This window comes from Electrophorus electricus, chromosome 22 (genome assembly GCF_041902795.1).
Source record: "Electrophorus electricus isolate QZ-2024a chromosome 22, ASM4190279v1, whole genome shotgun sequence".
Lineage (NCBI taxonomy): Eukaryota > Metazoa > Chordata > Actinopteri > Gymnotiformes > Gymnotidae > Electrophorus > Electrophorus electricus.
In genome coordinates this window covers 757,501-777,500 of record NC_137518.1, presented here as the reverse complement: position 1 = coordinate 777,500, position 20,000 = coordinate 757,501, and the positions used below count along the sequence as shown (strand labels likewise).

Genomic DNA, 20,000 nt, shown 5'->3' with positions numbered 1-20,000 from the left:
CTCCTCCGTGTTCAACTGTGTCTCCTCCATGCTCAGCTGTGTTTCCTCCGTGTTCAGCTGTGTCTCCTCTGTGCTCAGCTGTGTCTCCTCCGTGCTCTGTACAAACACATGCAGCTTGGCTGGTCGTTCCTGTGCTGTAAAGCGTGTGAGTTCTGGCCTCCCAAACAGCTCCACCGAGCCTGAAACACAGACGAGTGTGATGAATGAGGCCAGGGGAGGGGAGTGATAAGGTTAGCACAGATTGAAGAAGAGAATAAGGATCCTCTCTCTATCTCCCTGTCTCTCGCTCCTTCTCTTTCCAACCTGTATTTACTTTTGATTGCCAGAGGCAGAGTTCTGTGTGTGTGTGTGTGTGTGTGTGTGTGTGAGTGTGTGTGTGAGTGTGTAAGTGTGAATGTGAGTGTGTGTGTGTGTGTGTGTGTGTGTGTGAGTGTGTAAGTGTGAATGTGTTAGTGTGTGTGTGTGTGAGTGTGTGTGTGTGAGTCTGTGTGTGTGTGTGTGTGTGAGTGTGTAAGTGTGAATGTGAGTGTGTGTGAGTGTGTGTGTGTGTGAGTGTGTGTGTGTGTGTGAGTGTGTAAGTGTGAGTGTGTGTGTGTTAATGTGTGAGTGTGTGTGTGTGTGTGAGTGTGTAAGTGTGAATGTGAGTGTGTGTGTGTGTGTGTGTGTGTGTGTGTGTGAGTGTGTGTGTGTGTGTGTGTGAGTGTGTAAGTGTGAATGTGAGTGTGTGTGTGTTAGTGTGTGTGTGTGTGAGTGTGTGTGTGTGTGTGTGTGAGTGTGTGTGTGTGAGTGTGTGTGTGTGTGTGTGTGTGTGTGTGTGAGTGTATAAGTGTGAATGTGAGTGTGTGTGTGTGTGTGAGTGTGTGTGTGAGTGTGTGTGAGTGTGTCTGTTCCCATATTCCATGTGTAAGGCAGGAGCTGCAGAGTGAATGAACAATATGGTGAGTGGTGGTTAAACAGAGCTGAGGTAGGTGGGAGGGATGGGGGAGGGGCTGGGGAAGGGGGAGGGGCTGTGGAAGGGGGAGGGGCTGGGGAGGGCTGAGCTCACAGCACCACACATCAGCACATCATGTGAGCAGACAGAGAGTGATGGTAAGATTTATGGGGAGTTTTCTCTCTCCACGTGGCCTGCCAGAACTGCAGGATTGATTGCAGTGGGTGTGTGTGTGTGTACCCACAACCCAGTCAGCAGGAGAGAACACCTCATCCTCACAGTCTTTCTCTCTCTGTCTCTCCATTTTTATTTTTCTGTCTCACTCCCTCTCTCTCTCTTTCTCTCTCTCTCTCTGTCTCTCTCCCTCTTTCTCTCTCTGTATCTCTCCCTCTTCCCCTCTCTCTCTGTCTCTCTCTCTCTCTCTCTCTCTCTCTCTCTCTCTCTCTCTCTCTCTCTCTCTCTCTCTCCTATCCAGCTCATTCCTTATCAACAGCAACTCTTCACATTTTTAGGTGATGGGGGATTGTATGGAGGACCATGTGGTGTGTGTGTGTACAGAGGATGTCTATACACCCACAGTTAAAACAGGAAGCTTTTTCTTGTGAAGCAGCGTAGAAAGGAAATGTTCAAACTAAACAACCCAGATTGTTTATCAGTGTTCTGTGGGTTCCTCTCTGGCCCGGAGGTCTGCCTCACTCTGCTCTGATGTACTTTCAGTTGCATTCGGAATGATCAAAAGGAAGCAATTCCCACGTTCTGCTCATCCTTTCTCTCCTCTTTTCTAATCTCTCATCCCCTCATCCTCTCATTTTCTCTTTTTCTCATCCTCTCTTTCTCTCATTCTCTCTCTCTCTCTCTCTCATCCTCTCATCCTCTCATCCTCTCTTTCTCTGCTGTTCACGCTCCTCTGACTACAGCCAGCCCTTGCGGTAGCTTCCCTCTGCAGACATTCCCAGCCAGCACAGTGTTGTCACACTGATCTTCAACATATCGACGTGGTTCTTCTAGATGCTTTAAGATTCAAACTCTTTTTTTTTTTCACTGTCGCTAAACCATAGATGAGTTTTCACACACTAATGCAGTTCATCCACTAACATCTGCCAGCTCTGTGCCTCTAGGACACACACAGGAGTACATGAACACTCAGTGGACTCAAAAAGTCACTGTGCAGCTGCAATCTGGTCCGAATCATCACCAGAGCTGGTGAAGGTTTTATTCTATAGCATGATTAATTCCATTCTGTCTTCCCACATCTGAAGAGCTGGGTCAGCTGTCCGTGAGCCTGGCTGGCACTAAGACCCTGCAGCCAGACAGACATTTTTTGCGTGAGATTGGACACCCGGATTATTGAGCACCAGAGGATGGTGGTCCTATGCGATCCGTAAATACACCCACGAGAGAAACAGAAGGAGCGGAGGTTAAACATCACCGTGTGGCATATGTGCATCTGAGCGGCTCTGCACCACTGCCAGTGTTTACTGGAGCTGTGCGTAGACTAGCAAGCAAATGATGAATGTGTGGACACTTCTCCCCCTCAGCGCATACCCACCCAACACCAGCATCATTCCAGCTCTGACTTCACAAGGGAGTAGCTGTCAATAATACAGCATGGGTAAGACTCTGGAGCACACACTAGTGTTATAACTGTTCAGTGGAAGGGCAGTGTTGGAACTGCACTAGGGGCACTGATGAGACAGGAAGGACAGCGTGGTCATATGAACAATTTAACCAGGCACCGATTAGTGTGGGGCACAGAGCACTATCTGTGGTTCTGAACCAGGCGGTGGTTAGTGTGGGTCACAGAGAGCTGTCCGTGGTTCTGAACCAGGCAGTGGTGAGTGTGGGTCACAGAGAGCTGTCCGTGGTTCTGAACCAGGCAGTGGTGAGTGTGGGTCACAGAGAGCTGTCCGTGGTTCTGAACCAGGCAGTGGTGAGTGTGGGTCACAGAGAGCTGTCCATGGTTCTGAACCAGGCAGTGGTGAGTGTGGGTCACAGAGAGCTGTACGTGGCGCTGAACCAGGCACCGGACGGTGTTTGTAGCAGGGCGCTGTCCACGGTTCTGAAACAGACGCCTGTTTAGTGTGTCTCACATAGCGCTGTCCATATCCACACACACATGCATGAACCACACAAATACACCCACACACACATGCATACACACACACACACACACACACACACACACACACACACACAAGTGCTTTACAGTTTTGCCTGCCATTCACAGTCCCCATGAACCTCACACTCTGCTGTGTGTCATGCTTGTCACAGGAATGTCTGGGAAAAGCTAAAAGTTGCAGTATATCATGACAGAGGAGACATTTCGAGCTGAGAGGCGAAAAAAGGGAGACGCTTGGTGGAGGGAGCACAAATTTATTCATAAGGAAAAGCACATTTGCCAACATGATCTATTTTAAAGTCAACAGAAGAACAGAAGAAGGTCACACAAAGTGTCCAGAACAGACACAGAGGTTGAGGAGCACATCACTCACCTATCAACCGCCCCCCCGTCCCACCTGCACCCCCTCCCCCACTCCAGGGTTTCCAAATCAAGGCAGTCGTTGTCTCTCACTTGTGCGTTGAGATGTTTGGGGTGACCCGGCGTGCAGGTGAGGGACGTGCGTGAGTCAGCACTGCCGTCCCAGGTGGCGCTGGTCCGAGTGCCATCCGTCACCACTGTTTCCTGAGGGGGACGTTATTTATGGCCCTCCATGACCGTGACACTACTGAGTATGCACACAATATACTGCATAGTCTAGAGGACCTTCCTGTGTGTCTGCTTCCTGAGTGTCTGCTTCCTGGGTGTCTGCTTCCTGTGTGTCTGCTTCCTGAGTGTCTGCTTCCTGGGTGTCTGCTTCCTGAGTGTCTGCTTCCTGAGTGTCTGCTTCCTGTGTGTCTGCTTCCTGAGTGTCTGCTTCCTGTGTGTCTGCTTCCTGAGTGTCTGCTTCCTGAGTGTCTGCTTCCTGAGTGTCTGCTTCCTGAGTGTCTGCTTCCTGTGTGTCTGCTTCCTGAGTGTCTGCTTCCTGGGTGTCTGCTTCCTGGGTGTCTGCTTCCTGAGTGTCTGCTTCCTGTGTGTCTGCTTCCTGAGTGTCTGCTTCCTGTGTGTCTGCTTCCTGAGTGTCTGCTTCCTGTGTGTCTGCTTCCTGAGTGTCTGCTTCCTGAGTGTCTGCTTCCTGGGTGTCTGCTTCCTGTGGCTTTCTTCTTTAATTAATGTTTTCTTAATTTTCTTTCTTTTATTTTTCATTGTTGCTCTGTTCTTTCTCTTTATTCATTTTTCTTTCTCTTTCCATCTTTCCTTCACCTCTGTCTGTTTCATTCTTCTGTTGACCCTTCTGCCTGCGTTCTGGCTCCCTGGACGCTGTAGTCTTGGCCTGGTGTTCAGGCTTAACGTTCAGGTGTCGTCTGCAGTAAGACGATGTTTCAAGTCTTCAGGGTTGCGCTGAACTCAACCACAGAAAACACTCAAAGATCAGAATTGAGAATATGAGCTGGTGGATGGTGTGTTTGTGTGTAGAGTGAGACGCATTCACACACATCCACCCAAACATCCCGGGATCATCTAAGAGGCTTTTCCCCCAACTCACTTTTCAAAGGAACCTTACTGAAGCTGAACCCTTGGTAACCTTCCATTTTTTCTCAAGGACAAGTCTGCCTTCAACCGCTAGCTGAGTAAACACACACACACTCACACACAAACACACACACTCTCGCTCTCTCTGTCTCACACACACACTCACACACAAACATACACATTCTTGCTCTCTGTCTCTCACACACACTCTCACAGACATACTCACACACACACACACACTCACACACAAACATACACACTCTCTCTCTCTCTGTCTCACACACACACTCTCACATACTCACACACACACACTCACACACAAACATACACATTCTCGCTCTCTGTCTCACACACACACACTCTCACAGACATACTCACACACACACACTCACACACAAACATACACTCTCTCTCTCTGTCTCATACACACACTCGCACACAAACATACACATTCTCTCTCTCTCTGTCTTACACACACACACTCACACACACACACATGCACACACACACACTCTCTCTCTGTCTCACACACACACTCCCACAGACATACTCACACACACACACAAACACACACACTCTCTCTCTCCCTGTCTTACACACACACACACATGCACACACACACACACTCTCTCTCTCTGTCTCACACACACACACACACACACACACACACACAGACAGAGAAAAGCAGATGAGCCCACAGAGGAGAGAAATGGTGGACATGTGAGACCTGGACAGCATGGAGCACAGCAGCCTGACAGTCAGTGCGTGATTGTGGAGGACAGAACTCTGTCTGCTGATGATGAAAAGCTGTCAAAACACTCTTCTCACACTACATCTGAGTTCACTTCACCCTAACATAGTGAGGTCTGCACCATTGCGTTAATAGCAGCTGTTTGTCTGGAGCTACAGTGAGTTTGTCAGGAGATACAATGAGTTTGGTTTGGTCTTGGCCTTTGGGTATAGATGTCTGTCCCAAGGGCACAATGCAGAGAGAGAGAGAGAGTGAGAGGGAGGGATAGGGGTGTGGTCTGGAGAATTGCTGAAAAACATCACAATGGCCCCAACGCTAATTGAATAGAGAGCAAATTAATTACGGTAATGAAGCAGTTAAAAGGCTGTCACACCCGCCACGCTCGCTCTCTCTCTCTCTCTCTCGCTCTCTCTTTCTCTCTCTATCTCTCACTCTCTTAGGCCAGTAAGCATTTTGTTTTGCAGCAGTTCCTCGTGTCCACATACAGATCCACGTAATCTGCACAGCTACTCATCTCCTCCTCTCTCCTCCTCTCCTCTCCTCCTCTCTCTTCCTCTCCTCTCCTCCTCTCCTCTCCTCCTCTACTCCTCTCCTCTCCTCCTCTCCTCTCCTCTCTCCTCCTCTCCTCTCCTCTCCTCTCCTCCTCTCCTCCTCTCCTCTCCTCTCCTCTCTCCTCTCCTCTCTCCTCTCCTCTCCTCTCCTCCTCTCCTCTCCTCCTCTCCTCTCCTCTCCTCTCTTCTCCCCTCTCCTCTCCTCCTCACCTCTCCTCCTCTCCTCTCCTCTCCTCTCCCCTCCTCCTCTCCTCTCCTCCTCACCTCTCCTCCTCACCTCTCCTCCTCTCCTCCTCTCCTCTCCTCTCCTCTCCTCTCCTCTCCTCTCCTCCTCACCTCTCCTCCTCTCCTCCTCTCCTCTCCTCCTCTCCTCTCCTCTCCTCCTCTCTCCACCTTTTGACCTTTTTTATTACAGAAGGAAAATCGATGAGAGGGAGATGGGGGGGTTTACTGGCTGCCCATATGTTTGAGCTTAGCGTCACTGTGTGTGCATGTCCGTGTGCGTGTGTACATACACAGACACACACAAACGCACACAAACACACACAGACACACACACACACACAAACACACATGCAGAAACAGACTCACACACACACATACACATTGGGGATCTCCATGTGCTGCAGCCTGAACTGAAGGTCGATTAGAAAACGTTTCATGGGTAGCTGGACCTCCCTGACCTCACTGTCCACAGGGTTGTGTCTGTGTGATGGAGGAACAGAGACAGAGAGAGACATCACTGACTGCACTGTCCACTGGATTGTGTCTCTCTCATAAATGTTGTATGTGGATATGAAAAGCTGTAGCGTCAGTAACACAGTCAGTGTGGGAATGCTGTTCCCACATTCGTCCTCCCTCTGTTTATTTTAATATACAAGACATGGTGACAGTGGGTCTGATATGGAATTATTATATATAGTATTACTATATATGGTAGTATTACATATGGTGTTATTATATAGTATTATTATATATGGTATTATGTATAGTATTATTTATATAGTATTATATATGGTATTATTATATAAGGTATTATTACATATAGTATTACTATATATGACATTATTATATATGGTATTATATATAGTATTATATACAGTGTTATTATATATAGTATTGCTATATATGGTATTATTATATATATGTATATTGGATATTTGTATTTCACATTCAGACCCTTCTCTCTTTCTTCTCTCTCTCTTTCTCTTTCTCTCATTCATTCTCTCATTCTCTTTTCTCTCTCCTTCTCTCTCTATCTCTCTCTCTCTCATTCTCTCTCTCATTCTCTCTTCTCTCTCTCTTCTTTCTCTCATTCTCATTCTCTCTTTCTCTCTTTCTCTCATTCTCTCTCTCTCATTCTCTCATTCTCTCTTTTTCTCATTCTCTCATTCTCTCTTTCTCTCTTTCTCTCATTCTCTTTCTCTCTTTCATTCTCTCTTTCTCTCATTCTCTCTTTCTCTCTTTCTCTCTTTCTCTCTCTCTCTCATTCTCTCTTTTTCTCATTCTCTCATTCTCTCTTTCTCTCTTTCTCTCATTCTCTCATTCTCTCTTTCATTCTCTCATTCTCTCTTTCTCACTTTCTCTCATTCTCTCTTTCTCTCTTTCTCTCTTTCTCTCTCATTCTCTCATTCTCTCTTTTTCTCATTCTCTCATTCTCTCTTTCTCTCATTCTCTCATTCTCTCTTTCATTCTCTCTTTCTCTCATTCTCTCTTTCTCTCTTTCTCTCATTCTCTCTTTCTCTCTTTCTTTCTTTCTTTCTCTCTTTCTCTCTTTGCTCCCCTCATACTAAATCTCACATTGTATTACTGGTGTAAACAAATTAGCCTGTGAAATACAGACAGTTACAAATGGAGACCCCACTGTTCTCTCTCTCTCCCTCTCTCTCTCTCTCTCTCTCTCACACACACACACACACACACACACACACACACACACACACACACACAATCACAAAACCATTTGGAGACTGATGTTTGTTTTTCTTCCTCCTCATCACGCTACCTGAAAGTTAGTCCCTCATCATGTAAAAAAAAGATGTCAAAAGAGCATGTGTGTGTGTGTGTGTGTGTGTGTGTGTGTGTGTGTGTGTTAATGTGTGTGAGTGTGTTAATGTGTATGTGTGTGTGTGTGTGTGTGTGTGTGTGTTAATGTGTGTGAGTGTGTTAATGTGTATGTGTGTGTGTGTGTGTGTGTGTGTGTGTGTTAATGTGTGTGAGTGTGTTAATGTGTATGTGTGTGTGTGTGTGTGTGTTAATGGGTATGTGTGTGTGTGTGTGTGTGTGTGTGTGTTAATGTGTGTGAGTGTGTTAATGTGTATGTGTGTGTGTGTGTGTGTGTCAATGTGTGTGAGTGTGTTAATGTGTATGTGTGTGTGTGTGTGTGTGTGTGTGTGTTAATGTGTGTGAGTGTGTTAATGTGTATGTGTGTGTGTGTGTGTGTGTGTGTGTTAATGTGTGTGAGTGTGTTAATGTGTATGTGTGTGTGTGTGTGTGTGTGTGTGTGTGTTAATGTGTGTGAGTGTGTTAATGTGTGTGTGTGTGTGTGTGTGTGTTAATGTGTATGTGTGTGTGTGTGTGTGTGTGTGTGTGTGTGTGTGTATACATGAATTCTCCTCAGCATTTTCAATGCAGTAAAAGTTCATCCTACTACACCTACACACATCCCTAATTTCACAATAATATCATATCAATACTGAAAGATTATAATTGAAAATAATTGAAAATAATTGAAAATAGCTCATTTACCATTTTGCACTAGTCTGAGGCACATTTAGTGCAGGTGTGAAGTGTTAACGACAGACACGGGCCATGTGCTCTGGACATTCGTAATGCTGATCCCAGAACAACTTTTCTACTGCAAGATAAAAGCGCGAGTTGGCATTCACAACCACGCCAAGCCACACGATATCTCCACACATACTGATTCCACAAAGCCAAACATCTCTCACACACCCCCCAGCACCACCTCCCGTTCCTTTCCGTGGTAAACTTTTAATGTGAGCGTGTCGCTGTGACTTGTGCTCCACAAAGTGCCTTCTCAGCATCAGTGCTTTAATGATTAATGCCACACTGATATCCTCAATTAATTTCCTATTACGACACAGAAGAGACCGCAGCTAGTCTCTGCTTCAGCTCAGCTAACCGTGTGTTTAAACGCGATCTCTATTCCCCATGGCAGATGCCTGTCGGGATCTGTGTGTGTGTGTGCGTATAAAAGAGGGAGAGATGAGAGGCTGAGAAAAGGAGAGAGAAAATCTTCATGTTTGCATAATTGTAGCTTCTGAATTACAAAATGACAAAAATGCCCATTAGGAAATTGGGAAATGCCCGCCAGGAAGTTGGGAGACGCCCTTACCACATCTGTTTTCTTCTTGATCTCTTTCTCTGTTTGTTGGATAAAGGTTTTGCTCTTCATAAGCCATCAAATCATATTTTGAGGATTGGCTGGTCTTGGCAAGCCACACTGCCCCCTAAGGGTGAGCCATGGCACTGCACTCTCTCCAGCCAGCCCAGACCTGAGAGCTCTTCTGTTATTCCATTACAGACGATGGAAGATTGCAGGTTAAACGTCTGAATCCTATCGACTGGGCACTTTTTTTACATCGAGAAAGTTGTGTATGTGCGTGTGCGTGTGAGTGTGTGTGTGTGTGTGCATGTGCGTGTGTGAGTGTGTGTGCATGTGCGTGTGTGTGTGTTGGGGGGTGAAATGTGTCAGACCTGTCTGGGGTGGGTGTTCTCCCCAGTGCCTGTAATCATATTCACCATGATAACGAAGGCTCAGCTAGGCTGGGCGGAGCAGGTGTGGGGCGGGGTCAGCTAGGCTGGGCGGAGCAGGTGTGGGGCGTGGTCAGCTGGGCTGGGCGGAGCAGGTGTGGGGCGGGGTCAGCTGGGCTGGGCGGAGCAGGTGTGGGGCGTGGTCAGCTGGGCTGGGCGGAGCAGGTGTGGGGCGGGGTCAGCTGGGCTGGGCGGAGCAGGTGTGGGGTGGGGTCAGCTGGGCTGGGAGGAGCAGGTCTGGGGCGGCCCAGCTGGGCTGGGCGGAGTAGGTGTGGGGCGGGGTCAGCTGGGCTGGGCGGAGCAGGTGTGGGGCGGGGTCAGCTGGGCTGGGTGGGGCAGGTACAGGTGAGGAGGGCCTACTCCACAGTGCTTAATATAGCGCCTTCAAACACACACCTGTGTGTCCGTGTGCATAAAGAGCACCTGTGTGTGTGTGTGTGTGTGTGTGTGTGTGTGTGTGTGTGAGTGTGTGTGTGTGTGTGAGTGTGTGTGTGTGTGTGTGTGAGTGTGTGAGAGAGAGAGACAGCATATGAGAGGGTGTGTACTGGGTTCTGCTTAATGATGGACACGCAGTACCATCACACACACACTCTGTAGCTATTAAACACAGCCTGGAGCAATGTACTTACACACTCACACACACACACACACACACACACACACACTCTCTCTCTCTCTCTCACCAGACTTATATGGTCATATGTTGCACAAGGTTTTATCATCTGCTGTGTTTCTTTATATGAAACAAGAATTGTCATCTGAATTGTTCCACTGTGTGTGTGTGTGTGTGTGTGTGTGTGTGTGTGTGTGTGTGTGTGTGTGTGCGCATGCGCGTGTGTGCGTGGGTGATTACAGAGACCTGTTGCCAAGCTACAGCAGTAAGTCCAGGTTGCCGTGAGCAACAGCGGCTCTCCCACTGAGGGAGAGAAAAGAACTCAAAACCTTTTCTTTCTTTATTTAATTCATTATTTATTCCTGATTCTTTATTTATATAAATTTAACTTAATTATAATGGATATTAATACCCAGGCTGGACTGAAACAGCAGGGCCACAACAGAACCAGAACTGTAACATCGGCCCGAGTGCCACAGGACGCACAGACTCCCTTGACTTAGTGAGACGTTTAATGAGACAAAACATTGATGACACTTGCGGCACTCACACAACAACGAACAGTAGACAAGAACAACGACATATCAGGCTAATATTGGCTACACACACAATAACACTAACGATAACAATGACCAACGACAAGGCACACACAGAGGCGGGGGTCTAAATAGTCAGAGGAACACTTAACATCAACCCCTAACGATAACAATGACCAACGACAAGGCACACACAGAGGCGGGGGTCTAAATAGTCAGAGGAACACTTAACATCAACCCCTGCACAGGTGTGTGCCATCAAACTATGGTGAACCCCCCGTACCACGTGACTCATGGGGGAGGGAGTGTGTTCCGTGACAAGAACAGATCCAGAACAGAACCGGTGTTAATCGTACAGAACCGGTGTTAATGCTACAGAACGGGTGTTAATCGTACAGAACCGGTGTTAATGCTACAGAACGGGTGTTAATCCTACAGAACCGGTGTTAATCGTACAGAACCGGTGTTAATCCTACAGAACCGGTGTTAATCGTACAGAACCGGTGTTAATCCTACAGAACGGGTGTTAATCCTACAGAACCGGTGTTAATCGTACAGAACCGGTGTTAATCCTACAGAACGGGTGTTAATCCTACAGAACCGGTGTTAATCCTACAGAACCGGTGTTAATCGTACAGAACCGGTGTTAATCCTACAGAACGGGTGTTAATCGTACAGAACTGGTGTTAATCCTACAGAACCGGTGTTAATCCTACAGAACGGGTGTTAATCCTACAGAACCGGTGTTAATCCTACAGAACCGGTGTTAATCCTACAGAACGGGTGTTAATCCTACAGAACCAGTGTTAATCGTACAGAACGGGTGTTAATCGTACAGAACCGGTGTTAATCCTACAGAACCGGTGTTAATCGTACAGAACCGGTGTTAATCGTACAGAACGGGTGTTAATCGTACAGAACCGGTGTTAATCCTACAGAACCGGTGTTAATCCTACAGAACGGGTGTTAAACATGCTCCACTCATGTACACCCCCAGCTGGTCTCCGTCCCATTCTGCTGTTTCAGCAGAGTGAGTACGCCCATGCACAGCGTCTCAAGGGCTCAGAGACCGTGGGCCACACTGGTCTGCTGTTCCCAGAACAGCACATCAATACCCTATTAGTTACATCACCATGTAATCCACACAACATTATGGACCTGGGAGGCAGGTTACAGACTTGGGACACTGGAGCTCCCTGACAAGACAGTGTTTCACACGCCCCTGCCCTGCTGTCAAAGTCAGAAATCAGTAAATATGTACTTTGAAAGCACGAATAATGATGTTTAACCTACATAAGGGCAAAACTACCTGTCCAATTTCATTATTGTTTGAGATGGAGATGAACTGTGCCTGGCTTGTTCAAGTCCACTGTAAGTATGTGCAAACTCCTTGAAATATTCATCAGTGTCTGTCTGGGCACTCCAAACCCTTCGCCTAAACTCTACGACATTATAATGCTAATATGAGCACTGGACAGAGCGTGAGGAGGGTGGAGCTCAGTCTGGCCCACAGTGAGGGGTGGTGGAGGGGAGATGGAGAGGTGGAGGAAGGGTGGAGGGGTGATGGAGAAACAGTGTACTACAGAAAAACAAGGTCAGAGAGGCTCTCTGGTGGAGGTGAACCCTCTGATGGAGGTTGGTTCTCTGATGGAGGTTGGTTCTCTGGTGGAGGTGAACCCTCTGGTGGAGGTGAACACTCTGGTGGAGGTGAACACTCTGGTGGAGGTGAACTCTGGTGGAGGTGAACACTCTGGTGGAGGTGGAGATTAGCAAACTCTCTCACCTTGGGTGTTATTCCTACATCACCTATGAAAAGACGGAGACATTATGAATGATGTGAGAAAGAAGTGTGCGTTTATATGGTTTACCCTGTTGATATGACTCCCCCAAAACTCACAATGTCATCCCTGTGTGTGATTGAGGGTATCAGTGCCTGAGAGTGTGTGTGTGTGTGTGTGTGTGTGTATGTGTGTGTGTGTGTGTGTGAGGAAAAGAGACAGAGATAGCAGGAACAGATTGATGGTGTAGGGGTGGAGACCGCACACACCAGCAACAGGGAGAATTTATCGACCACTTACCATTGACAAAACTTCAGATACTCTAGACCCATCTACTTCTGACAGAATCTACAATGTGTGTGTGTGTGTGTGTGTCTGTGTGTGTGTGTATGTGTGTGCATGTGTGTGTGTGTGTGTGTGTGTGTGTGTGTGTGCACGCGCATGTATGTATGTGTGTGTGTGTGAGTGTGTGTGAGTGTGTCTGTTTATGTGTGTGTGTGTGTGTGTGTGTGTGTGTGAGTGTGTGTGTGAGTGAGTGTGTCTGTTTATGTGTGTGTGTGTGTGTGTGTGTGTGTGTGAGTGAGTGTGTCTGTTTATGTGTGTGTGTGTGTGTGTGTGTGTGTGTGTGTGTGTGTGTGTGTGTGTGTGTGTGCACTCTGAACACAGATCAACCCTCCCTGCCACTGTATGGTTTCTGGATCCTCCGACAGCTCGCAGTGCTCACGAGTTTGTTAGGGGGCGCCACTGTGCTCGTTATTGTTGCTTCTGTAGCAAGGCAGCTAAGGAGAGCTCCCCGCGTCCCTGCGTCCCCGAGTCCCCGTGTCCCTGCATCTCCGCATCCCTGCATCCCCGAGTCCCCACGTCTCCGAGTCCCCTCGTCCCCGAGTCCCCGCGTCCCCGAGTCCCCGCATCCCCGCGTCCCCGAGTCCCCACGTCCCCGCGTCTCCGCGTCCCCGAGTCCCCGCGTCCCCACGTCCCTGCGTCCCTGCATCTCCGCATCCCTGCGTCTCCGCGTCCCCGAGTCCCCGCATCCCTGCGTCCCCGCGTCCCCGAGTCCCCGCGTCCCCACGTCCCCGAGTCCCCGCGTCCCCACGTCCCCGAGTCCCTGCGTCCCCGAGTCCCCACGTCCCCACGTCTCCGAGTCCCCGCGTCCCCATGTCCCCGCGTCCCCGCATCTCCGCATCCCTGTGTCCCCGCGTCCCCCGTTTATTCAGCAGGAGACCTTCCTTTCCTCTCGTAGACCAGTGAGGGGACGAACTGCTCTCTCTCTCCATTAAGTGACGACCTTTGACCTATCACCACTCTTCTTCCTTTTCGCTTTCTGCTCTCTTTTGTCTCGTTTGACTGCCTCCCCTGTTCTCTCTTGTCTCGTTATGCCCAGTCTTTCATCTCATCAGAGCTGTTTCCTTCTCTCTCTCTCTCTCTCTCCCTCTCTCTCTCTCTCTCTCCCTCTCCCTCTCTCTCTCTCCCTCTCTCTCTCTCTCTCTCTCCCTCTCTCTCCCTCTCTCTCTCTCTCTCTCCCTCTCTCTCCCTCTCTCTCTCTCCCTCTCTCCCTCTCTCTCTCCCTCTCTCTCTCTCTCTCTCTCTCTCTCTCTCTCTCTCTCTCTCTCTCTCCATTGTTTCCCATCACCCAAGCTCTGCTCTCACCCCCAGAACCCGGACATTGTGCTGGTCCACTACCTGAACGTGCCAGCCATAGAGGATTGTGGGAAGCCATGTGGACCTATCCTGTGCTCCATCAACACGGACAAGAAGGAGTGGGCCAAGTGGACCAAGGAGGAGCTTATCAGCCAGCTGAAGCCCATGTGTGAGTAACCACGCGCTCCCAGATCAGCACAGATCAGAGGCCCCACCCACACACACGTCTACCCAAGTTCAGACTGTATCACCGGATAGAACCACGAGTCCCGCAGACCTGCACCAAATAAACATGTTATGACAGGTTATAATATAACACACGCATGATGAGCAACTCTAACGTCACCAAGGTAGCCACTGGCTGTCATGAAAACGGGGGTCAGAAGTCTAAAGTCCAGGGACATTTTTCTGTTGTTGTTGTTTTGGGTTTTTTGTGGTGGGTTTTTTGGGGGGGCAGAGCCACACTGTAGCTCCACAGCACTGCCAAAGAGAGTGTTTGTCACTGACATATCCGAGGATCACATCTGAGGAACACGTCTGAGGGTCACGTCTGAGGAACAGGTCTGAGGAACACGTCTGAGGAACACGTCTGAGGGTCACGTCTGAGGGTCACATCTGAGGAACACGTCTGAGGAACACGTCTGAGGGTCACGTCTGAGGAACACGTCTGAGGGTCACGACTGAGGAACACGTGTGAGGGTCACGTCTGAGGAACACGTCTGAGGGTCACGTCTGAGGAACACGTCTGAGGGTCACGTCTGAGGAACACGTCTGAGGGTCACGTCTGAGGGCCACGTCTGAGTCTCCCTGAACCCACCATGCACGACACCTCAGAGACAATGAGAAACTCGCACAGCAAACCTCTGAAAAAAATCCAATCACCAGTTTCAGCTGTGACCCAGAGGGCCGGCAGAGTCCGGGGGCGTGGCCGTTCACGGCCAGTTTCGTCAGTAGCGCGTATACACGTCTGTCATCTCAGAGTGACTTTTAAGTCTCAACACACTTCACTGCATCATTAACTTCATGATCTCGCGTGGCAACAAGAAAAGGGCGAGCGCTTCTCAGCCCTGCCTCTCACTCACCGACCGCCACGGAGTCGCCCGTGGTGCAATACTGCCATCTAGAGGGCGACCCATGGTATTGCGGGCGATATTTTTTCACCGAGTCAGGGAAAATAAGGAGGATACACCAGCTCTTCTGCCCCGCTACTCGATATCCAAGTCATGCATTTTGAATGAGTCGGTTCTGCCCTGGATACGCGGCTGAAACGTGGCCCCTGGAGTGGGCTGCACGTGCATTACACCATTATCGAGCTACCCAGAGCTACCTGAGCTCGCATCCGTCACCCCGGCAACCTCTATTACACTGTAAATATGAACTCTGGAGAAGTACTCAGGGTGAGAGTACACGTAACCTTCCTTTATCATATAGATTACAGCTGTCGTTCCGCCTCTCTCCGCCAGTTTCACACAGGAAATAGTTTGTGCCGACTAAGGCCCGCCGTTCTCTCGGCGAATGCTAATATGACTGTGGCAAAGAGTTGTTGTGGTTATGAAATGTTGGCACTTGGTGGGGTACGTGGCCCCACGCATGTGGAGTTGAGGGTAGAAGGCGATGGAGACCAGGTCCTTGTCAGCAGTTCCTCTGCACTACCAGTCCCCACACTGCACAGTCAGCACGTGGAATACGAGGCTATCGGTGCTCGCACAGGACGTGTTACGGAGCTGCACTACCTGAAGCTGGCCAGCAGATGTTCACACTGGGTACAAATGTGGGCATGGAAAAGGAACAAAGCGTAACAGTTTTCAAAGATCCGAAACAGAGCCGACAACAAACTAAACTATCGTCTCCTAATCACACCAAAGATGAGACTGAAAATCTGGATTGTTTAACGCATATTGATGTAAAACATTAGCAATTTGTTCTTTAAACACGAATATGAACGTGTTTCCTCATTTGAGGTCTGAAAACACTTTTTATCTTTTTACTGTTGACCAATTGTCATTTTCTTCAAATAAAAAATCTAAATGAAAATATTTTTATTTGGAATTTGGGAGAAATGTGTCAGTAGAATCATACAAAAATGTTAATTTTACTCAAAGACATAAACAGTTAAGCTAGAGAAATGGATCATTTTAAGGGATCTGAAAGCACTAAATATTTATTTGAATAAAGAAATATGTTTTTAAAATTCCCAAATCTTCATAAAAACAAACGGAAGTCTCTTGTTTCTTGTTCTCCTAACGGTATTGAGAAAGTGTAGCTCCACAGTGCTGTTACTGTGTTAGTGTGAAGAGCTCAGGGTATGAGCGTAGGAGTTATTAGGAGATAATGTAACAGAACACCAGAGCACACACAGAACAGCCAGGGAGCGAGAGGGCGTCTCTCTCCTGCAGTGTCAGAGGGGGCGCTGGCGAGGCTGCCGCCGGTCTGTGTGGCTGTCTGGCTGACGTCTCTGTCTCCTCCTCTCTCCCGGCAGTTCATGGCATCAAGTGGACTTGCAGCAATGGGAACAGCAGCTCCGGCTTCTCGGCCGAGCAGCTGGTGCAGCAGATCCTGGACAGCCACCAGACCAAGCCGCCCCCCCGGACCCACAACTGCCTCTGCACAGGCACCCTGGGTAAGGGGCACGCCTCCCAGGCAGGCAGGGGGCAGATAGAGCTGAGGTCACACCGCTCACGTGTGGTTGGAGGGCAGGTTGAAAGTGAGGTTAGGGTTTCAAAATAAAGGTTAAAAAAAAAAAAAAAAAGAACGCAGAAAAGCAAATTCAAGAGCAAGTTGAGAGGACATCATCTACTCCTGTGGGATGTTTCTGAGGTGTACACGTGAGACGTTTGCTTTACGTGTGGTAAAACACATCCACCGTAAAACAAATCAGTGCCTGTATTTATTTCATAGAGATGAATCACTGTCACCAAACACCATTTAAATGAAACAGCTCAACCATGAGGAATATTGCACAAGAGGCTCCGCTGTATAATATCTTTCAATCAGACAGATCAAAGGTTACTGTTACTGTGAAATAAAAGCCCCTCTGCTGAAGGAAATCATATCATGTTCAAGAAAACGCACTTTCCTGACCACTCCTGATCTCTCTCAAGTGGAGCATTTTCTACAGAACCGTTCTGTTCTTTAGAAGAAATCTCTCTATCACCAGGTCTAGACATCCCCAACGGGTTTGCCCGCTCACCAAACACCGAACACTGTGCAGTCCATCAGAGCGAGCGGCTCTGACCCAACGGCTGCAGCTCAGAGTGAGAGTTCAGTAGGATAGCAGTGCTGCAGGACTGGGCGTCTGCTCCAGCGTTAAACAGTTTAAACATTACACAGCGTTTATTACTTATTACAGCGCACACTGACTTATTCGTTGAATTAAGCAGCAGAAGGTGAATGAACTTATTAGGAGATGGAAACATATTAAACAGACACTCCGCCCCAAAGCAACGCAGCCACGTATGAACTCTGCTACACAGCAGGTCCGTGGTTTGTAATCAGCACCCAGGTGCGGCGTGCATTTCACGGACAGGGACAGCAGGTTCATTTCAGCTCTGTTTTGACCTCCGCATTTAGTAAATACGGAAGTGCTGCGTTTTGACGTAATTCACTGGAGAACGTTCCAGATCAGGTCCTGTTTCCTTTTCCATGCAATACAGATTACTGTCAGTAGGTGGCAACCTTCAGAATGGTAGTGAAGTCCACAAGGTTTCCAGAGAAACAGGACGTTTCAGACAGAGACCCTGAATAGAAGAAGATGATTCCAGGTGAAGGACCTGAAACCTGAAACGTCCTGTCTCTCTGGAAACTACTATTACATATGAGAGAGAGAGAGAGAGAGAGAGAGAGAGAGAGAGAGAGAGAGAGAGATTCAAAGTTCTAGAGAAGTGCAAAAGGTTTTATGTGTGTGTGTGTGTGTGTGTGTGTGTGTGTGTGTGTGTGTGTGTGTGTGTGTGTGTGTGTGTGTACAGGTGCTGGCAGCAGTCTGCATCACAAGTGCAACAGTGCCAAACACCGCATCATCTCCCCGAAGGTCGAGCCCCGTACGGGAGGAGCCTACGGCAGCAGCCACTCCGAGGTGCAAAACAGTGACGTGTCCGAGGGGCAGACAGATCATGGCCACGGGACCGCCAAGACCCCCCGGGCCGCAGCCGACGGGAAGCGGAACGGCAAGGTCCCCAAACCGGCTCTGCTCCATCAGAACAGCATGGAGGTGTCCTCCACCAACCAGGTGGAGGTGCCCGACACCACCCAGAGTTCCCCCGTCTCCATCAGCAGTGGGCTAAACTCCGACCCGGACGTGGCCGACAGCCCCGTCGTGACCGGCATGGGTCACGTGGCCTCGGTCATGAGCAGTCTGTCGCAGTCCGCCACCGTCTTCATGTCGGAGGTCGCCGGGGACCCCGTCTACAGCATGTCCCCGAGCGGCGACCCTGGCGCTCGCCTCCTCGGTCCTGACGCAGCCTCCGGCAGCCTGGTGCTGGCTGTCACCTCTGACACCCACAAGTTCGCTTTCCCGGGGGCTGTGAGCGTCGGGCTGGGCGACGTGGGGTCCGGCGAAGGTCTGGCCATGCTCTCGGCCGCCAGCGTGTCCGAAGAGCTCGCCTTGTCCAGCAGCTTGGAGTCGGGGAGCATCAAGCTTCCCGAGACCACCATGAACTTTGACCCAGACTGCTTCCTGAACAACCCCAAGCAGGGCCAGACGTACGGCGGGAACGGGATGAAGACGGAGAACGGCGCCACCAGCAGCTGCAGCAACGGTGGCGTGGGCTGCTCTCCGCCGCTCGCCGACAACAACTTCGCTTTCGACGCTGCGCTCGTCGAGAACATCAAGACGGAGGACACGTCGTTCGAGCAGCAGCTGGCCAAGGACGGAGGCTACCAGGTGGGGGAGATGGTGAGCAGCGGGGGGGGCCTCTCCAGCTCCTCCACAGCGGTCACAGCCCAGAGCTCCCTGGCCCTGACGGCCACCGGCTCGCTGCTGCCCTCCGGCGGCGGCTTGAGCCCCAGCACCACTCTGGAGCAGATGGACTTCAGCGCCATTGACGCCAAGCAAGACTTCTCCTCCAGCGTGATGTCGGCGGCGGGCTACGGCCAGACCTTGGCCCAGCAGGGCCACTCGCCCAGATTCTACCTGCAGGGCTCCCCGCAATCCACACAGAGCCAGGCCCACCAGAACAGCGGCGGAGCCGCTCCGAGCTCCCATGACTCCTATATGGGCCTGTCTGTGGTGAAGACTGACTCCACCAACGCCAACGGGCACCTCCACCTCCACCACCTCCACCATGCCCATCAAGGCCAGCACGCCGCCTCCACCTGCAACGGCAGCTCCCCCGCTGAGAGGTGCGGTCAGGGTGGTGCGCTCCAGCTCATGCGGTACCCCAACCGCTTCTCCAGCAAGGAACACGAGGAGGCGGAGCGTCTGGAGAGGCCGGCCAGCCGCGAGGCCGCAGAAGGCCAGGAGGAGGAGAGAGACCCGCGGCCTCGTGTGGGCAACGAGGCCGAGGGCAGAGGGGCCACTGAGCGCTACCTCCGCCAGGCAGAGAGCAGTGGCCTGGGGCCGGGCGGCGGAGCAGCGGACGCGGGCGCCGGAGGCGGGGCCCTGTGCAACGGCACCGATGGCAGCGGTGTGACAGGGAGCCCACAGCAGCCTCTACAGCCGCTCCTGCAGGGCACGGGCCTCGTCCAGGGGCTGTTCGGCACCGTGGCAGCCCACCAGGGCCTTTCCTCCGGCGGGACCGCCGGAGGTGGCACCATGGAGATCAACCTGGACCACTTCGACGTCTCCTTCGGGAACCAGTTCTCGGATCTCATCAACGACTTCATAGCGGTGGAAGGGGGCAGCGTGGCGGGCGTGGGG

General features: G+C 50.2%; 1 protein-coding gene across 9 annotated transcripts in view; it reads left to right on the top strand.

The window, feature by feature from the left end:
• The window catches only part of camta1b (calmodulin binding transcription activator 1b), a 228,868-nt gene that overhangs the window by 179,708 nt on the left and 29,160 nt on the right, over nt 1-20,000 (top strand). For 7 of the 9 annotated variants that reach the window (XM_081705222.1, XM_081705223.1, XM_081705221.1 and 4 more), the window contains 3 exons: nt 14,162-14,315; nt 16,626-16,766; nt 18,112-20,000. The exon at nt 18,112-20,000 is cut by the window's right edge and continues 321 nt beyond it. In XM_081705222.1, the coding sequence (XP_081561348.1) occupies nt 14,162-14,315; nt 16,626-16,766; nt 18,112-20,000 (2,184 nt within the window). The remainder of the gene's footprint in view (nt 1-14,161; nt 14,316-16,625; nt 16,767-18,111) is intronic. The other 2 variants (XM_081705228.1, XM_081705226.1) reach the window with 1 other exon arrangement.